This window comes from Labrus mixtus, chromosome 23 (genome assembly GCF_963584025.1).
Source record: "Labrus mixtus chromosome 23, fLabMix1.1, whole genome shotgun sequence".
NCBI classification, from domain to species: Eukaryota; Metazoa; Chordata; class Actinopteri; order Labriformes; family Labridae; genus Labrus; species Labrus mixtus.
Genome location: NC_083634.1, coordinates 8,252,140 through 8,258,139, shown reverse-complemented (window position 1 = coordinate 8,258,139; position 6,000 = coordinate 8,252,140). Strand labels below are relative to the sequence as shown.

Here is a 6,000-nt window from a genome sequence, read left to right as displayed (position 1 = left end):
CCACCTCAGCTCCGGCTCTAAGCTTGTCGTTAGTCTGACTGAAAGTTAGGCTGAATCAGGATTTCCAGCTTGGCGGCTGCTGCCGATGAGCCTCCGAAGCCCCCTGCTGTAACAGGTGGCTGACGTCACTCAGGCTTCGTCCATTAATATTTACAGCCCATGGTATAAACCTTTTGCTCGTGGCAATAAGCTCACAGAAAACGATCAAATAATTAAGAGGACTTTGCTTTGATTTTCCTTTGTCAACTTCTTCATTCAGCTATCAAAAAAGGTCGGTTAAACTCAATGTACTCTCACTGCCTAGCATAACAAACTGCAGAAAAATATAGCTGCTTCCTTCTGAGTTTTTATAAATTGGTGGAGACTAAAGCAGAGCTTAAAATTAGAGAAAATATTGGGTCGTCAAGTGGGCGTAAAAACAACTTCAAGTTAATGCTAACAGTGGGCGGCGTCTGCTGTGCATACATGATAGCAGGCTAACAAATTAGTGTAATCTTACGTCATTAAATAATGATTTGTCTGGTTGTTAGTTCTATCTCCTTACTTTTCAGTTGTGAATAATAGTTATAAGGACAAGAAAAAGTACAATATGATAAGTAGGCCTTTATTACTTGACATTACATTTTATCTGAAACTGTAAAATATAAAACCGAGAAATAACATTATAACATGGTTTGGTAGGCACACTGTGATTAACGCTCCATTAAATAGCTGGAATGACTTACTTACATACTCCATTTTCAAATTTACGAGTATGATTTACTGCTAGAGACTTTAAAACAAATAATTATACCTGTTAAACATGACTGGTTTAATAGAGGCATTGTTGTAATTCTTGTAGCGACGAATAAAAGGCTCTTTCAACATTTATTCTCCAATAAAAAACGGGAAAAAAAAACGACACATTAAAAAATAATGAAAGCAAAGAGACCGTAAAGACAGAATTTGTTTTACCATGTTATATTTTAATTTCTGCAGAGACAAAAATGACAAGCAATTTATTTACACAAACCTGTACAAAAGCAAATTAAATTATGTAAAATATCTCATAAATAGAAGTGGACTTGCGTTCAATACACTTTGCCATGTTCAGCTAAGCTGCGTGCATAGTGACTCATATTAAACGATGATAAATTGGTTCCTCAATTTCTATATCAACATCCAAGTCGCAGGACAAATAGTAATGGTTAATATTACAAATCTCATTACACTGTGAAGGCTATATGAAGAGCGGAGAGCACGGACTGAGCACACACCTCGGGCAAAGAAACATTTTTGATTACAGGTGTTTTGTATGCCACTTTTTTTCGGTCAAATGTTTGTTTGTTAAAGCAGTTGCCTCAGTGGATAAAAAAACGAGTGGGTACACTATATTCAGTGTAGTTGCCAATTGATGGCATATTTTCTCATGCCTCCTCTTTTTGTCTGATGTGCACACTATAGAGTATTTCTTTCACTCCCATCAGATCTGGAAATTCAAAGCATCACCTTGCAATACCATAGCAAACATCGTTATTTGTAGGACAGGGTTTCATCACATACTCTGATATGCATATTGTGAATTTTCTGCGTACGAGTGTTGTGTTGCTCCACACATCCTGAGGTATGTGTTCTGTCAGCTACTCTCCCTTACAGCTTTTTTTCCCACCCGCCCCCCCCCCCCCCCCCCCCCCCATCCCCTCTCCCACTTTCCAACTCTGAGTAAACCGTCACATTAGCATTTTTATCTCCAGGCTCCCACAAGTCTCAGCAGTCAAATGTCTCCAAGCATATTTTTTTTTTACTCTTTCACCCCGCTCTCTGTCTTTCTATGCTTCTATATTCAGTCCTAGGGCCTGTTTCATGCACAAAGGTCACTTGACCTCTGATGTCATACATGTACATGAGTGAAACACGACAAAAAAGTCCATTATATCATTATTATTACTACCAACAAGCAACTTTTGAATGTACCTGTACTCATTCAGTAATGCACTATGCTATGAATGGATATTTCAACAAGATAATTGATCCCAGTGAACAATAGCCATAAGACTTTCAGGCTCACTGACATTTGACTGTTTTTCCTCCGAGAAGCCTTTGACATCATGGGATTTCCTCTTAAGCTATGCAAATGTATTTCAGTCCATTCTTAAATGCCACCCCATCTACTTTTGAAAAGCAATGTAATTGTTTATGCACCATTCCAAAACCGACATTGAATCATACCAATTGGTATAAAAAGGCACAATTGCATATTTGCATTCACTCTAGTATTTTTTATGGGTTTTTTTTTTTAAGTTTCGTTTTTTGTCAGAAGCACTCTAAATATACAAAGTGGCACCAGATAAAGAAAAAAAAAACACATAGTACATTGTCATGATAATTTCAACGGTTTTGATTTTATAGTGTAAGAAATCAACATGTACCTCATAAAGTAAAATAAAAAGTACAAGATAATAAAAAATATGGTGGTGATATAAAGTTGGGTTTGTGTTGTGATATCAGAGACAATGATGATATTTGATTATGTAAGAAAAATATCTTTTAAAAAAAAGAATCAATGGAATGGTGTAAACGGATGTACTAAGTTGTACTACATGTCTCTTCAGGTATAACAAAGGCAAGCAACAAGGTGGATTTCCATGTTTACAGGGAAAACATTTTTTTGTACATTTTGTTTTACAGTTTTTTTCTTCCTTCTCAGTAAGTGAAGTAAGTTCCCATTAAACGTGCAGTAAAAAGTAAATATTTATGTATACAGTTGATAAGTATAGGAGCACTTTCTTTCCAACAACGAGTAGTACTTACAGACTATAGATTGCCAGAGTGCAGAAAAAAGCAGCTCCGGTCGAACCAAAGGGGTTTTTGCTAACATACAAAAAAGTTCCATTGCATCTGATATTCTTTTGTTTTATTACAGTTATGAGATTTGTGCCCTCTGCAGCTGCGGAAAGAAACATCACTTGTGGGACAGGGAGGCACAGCATCTCAACATCGTTTGTTAGCGTTAGCTGTGAGGATGTAATGCATGGTAGGCTAATGTTGAGACGTCACAATCTTATTGTTCAGTCTCAATCCTTCAATAAAATAAAATAAAAACTTCATGTAATGTTAAAGCAACGGTCTCCCAGAAAGCTATTATCTGTGAATGATGTGTAAGGGGGAATGCTTCATCCTGTTTGCGAAGCTTTGGTTTCATTTTGACGCCATTTTGCTCAGCCTGCAACCTAAAAAAAAAATGTTCCCGGTAATCTGCTCGACAGTACAGATGTTGCCTTTTTTTTGATTGTTCTCCGATGAGCTGATTCTTACATTCGTGCTCAAAGACACCATCACCAATGTACAATGGAAAGCAACATCGACTTGAGTTTTCAACATCCATGTGTGTGCGGTAATGTCACCTTGAAGGCTTGAGAAGAAGTGAAAAAGAAGTAGATGCTTGTTGGTCACATGTACATTATGATATTTATTGCTCAGTCTATCACACAACAGAAATAAAGAACAGTAAAAAGCTGTCCTTGCAGCTGTTTTAGGACAAGCTAGGCCATGTTTACACCAACCTTAGCCTATTATCGGTGTACATCTACAGTATACACTAAATATAGCCTATACACACACTATATACTGCATATCTGGCCCATACACACATACAATTTCAGTTGCACCTCAAGAAATGTAATCTCGGCATGCCACACACTGTGCTTACCAAGGATTTTCCGTCAGAACAGCCTCAGTTGAATGAATTTGCTTTACTGCTTCTGTGTGAGTGTGTGATTGGGAAAAAAACAGGGTACAACTTGATATAAACTGGAGCATTCTACCAATGTGATTGAGATATGCACAACCATGTACACACATGCTTTTTCCAGCCAGCGGCTCTATGATTATGCAGTTCATAAAAGATGGGTTTTGGTCTCAACCTTGCCAATCAAAGACAAAGAACGAGAGACTGAGGAAAGGTTGCAAGACAAAAGGGAATGAGAGCAGTTAGCTTTGTTGCTGTGGTTCAATGTTAATGTACAATGAGTGACATTTTATCTGTGACGAACCACACACCGGTCAGACAAAATCAGTCATCTTGTGTTCATAGTACACCAGTTGTGTTGCGGGTCTGAAGAAAGAAGTTGTTGCAGCAAATTTCCATTGGCTCCCTTTTAAAAAGTGTTTTTTTTTGTATTAGCTGAGTACTTAAAGCTTAGTCTTTACTGTCCTTTTGAGATTTCAATAAGTTTTGGTAAACTTTTCACAAACAGTCAAGTTGACAGAATCCACAGACAGCTCAGTGTGATGGAGACCAATGTGTCCCAAATATTGTTGCAGCAAATGAACATCACTGCAAGAGCACTGCGATGTTCAGGAATAAAAAAAAAGGCATAACCAACACACACTTTGAAGTCAAAATAGTCCACATGTACAGCTTTGTTTCTAGAAAAAAAGTTGTCTCTTTTTGTACAATGTCTTCTTCAGACATGGGGCCTTCATTGGGGGGGGGGGGGGGGTCATATGGGTAATGCATGCATGTACTGTGTATGTAAAATGGGTTGATTATTTTACAGATTGACTGTCAGGCAGCAGATTGTGTCCTAAGAGCCCATTGCCAGTAGAACATCCCAAGTCCAATCAATGTCATCAACAGCTTGTCCTCCTCCTCCAAATTGTTCCAGGTCGAGATCAGAATTAGCACTTCCAAAATGGTACGTTTTAATATCCCGTCCTTTCATTAAGGACCAGTCGCAAATGTCTTGGAGAAAGTTTAGTCCTACCTTGTGAGGAACAAGAGTGGCTAAAAGTTTTTTAGAGTAGTAATTTTATGGATAAGCATGTATGCTTGGTGTGTTCCAATGCAAATGTTCTGGCACAGGGGATACAAGCTCACAGGTACACCTCCCGTCGCGTCAGAGTACCACAGGACGTGGGCTTGTACTCTCCGGTTGGTGCTAGAGGGATCTCCTCGGTGGGGTGGCCCAGTGTCTCCTCCCCACTTCCTGGTGAACCGTAGGAAGGCGATCCGAAGGCCTCGTAGGAGGAGGAGGAGGAGGCCATCTTCTTATTGAGCAAGTTGCGATTGCGGTCGCCCATCATGTGAGCCGCTGTGGGGTCTCCGTTGGCCATTGCGGCCATGGCGAGGGTCTCTTGGCTGCCAGGCTGGTCAGCGCTGCTGCTGCTGCTGCTGCCGCTGCTGTTGCCGCTCATGAAAGTGGAAAGCTTTGGTTGTTGTGGGGTGGTGGTTGACTTAGATGGCCGTCGCTCAGGCGACGTGCGCACAGGCATCCAGCAGGAGTCCGAGTGGCCGTACTCGTCGCATTCCCGGGTGCACTTGCCAGTCATGGCTACGTCAGGCAAGGGCCGAGAGTCTAGAGAAAGAAGAAGGAGAAAATAAAGTAAATGATACAGTTTGTTCTACCAAAGTGGGATATATAATGATAAACTATTACTTTTGACTAGAAACATTTCCTTGCACTAAGTGTTTGTTGTGGTATGTGTCTCATGATTTGGCTATGATTCCTCTATTAGATGCGTGAGTCTGTGTTTTTTCCCTAATGAGGTCATCATCGCATCTGAATGTTAAATGGAGAGGGTGAAAAACAACAGAAACTGGTTCAAAATGGTTACCAGGCACCTTGTCACTGCTAAAGCTTACGTTTCAAACGTTATCACTGGTGGATATAGGATAGAACTAAGCCTGTGCAGAGGAAGTTGCATGTTTTCATGCAGCACCCAAAATCACATGACAGAAACGGCAACAGAAAAACAACAATGAAAAGAAGACTCCACTGGCTACGACAACAGCCTCCAACTGAAAAACAGTGGCGTGAATCAGAGTTCAAATAATGTCATGCTTCAAAACGTGTTTGTGCTAAGAGGGGAAGGGAGGGGGGGGGGGTGGGCAGCAGCAATGAAGGGGCTGGGGACGAGGTCAGTTTGTGTTTTTTAGTTTACCCTGATCTAAAATGTATGATGCATAATTAGGCCTGCTCTGTGTGCATGAGTCAGTATGTCTGTGAGCTGGTGGCACCG

The 6,000-nt window shown here is 40.3% G+C and overlaps 1 protein-coding gene across 6 annotated transcripts in view; it reads right to left on the bottom strand.

The window, feature by feature from the left end:
- Positions 1 to 592: 592 nt before the first annotated feature.
- Positions 593 to 6,000, bottom strand: part of pcdh7b (protocadherin 7b) — a 114,093-nt gene continuing 108,685 nt past the window's right edge. For 3 of the 6 annotated variants that reach the window (XM_061031577.1, XM_061031576.1, XM_061031575.1), the window contains exon 3: positions 593 to 5,336. In XM_061031577.1, the coding sequence (XP_060887560.1) occupies positions 4,855 to 5,336 (482 nt within the window). In that variant the 3' untranslated portion in view covers positions 593 to 4,854. The remainder of the gene's footprint in view (positions 5,337 to 6,000) is intronic. The other 3 variants (XM_061031578.1, XM_061031579.1, XM_061031580.1) reach the window with 2 other exon arrangements.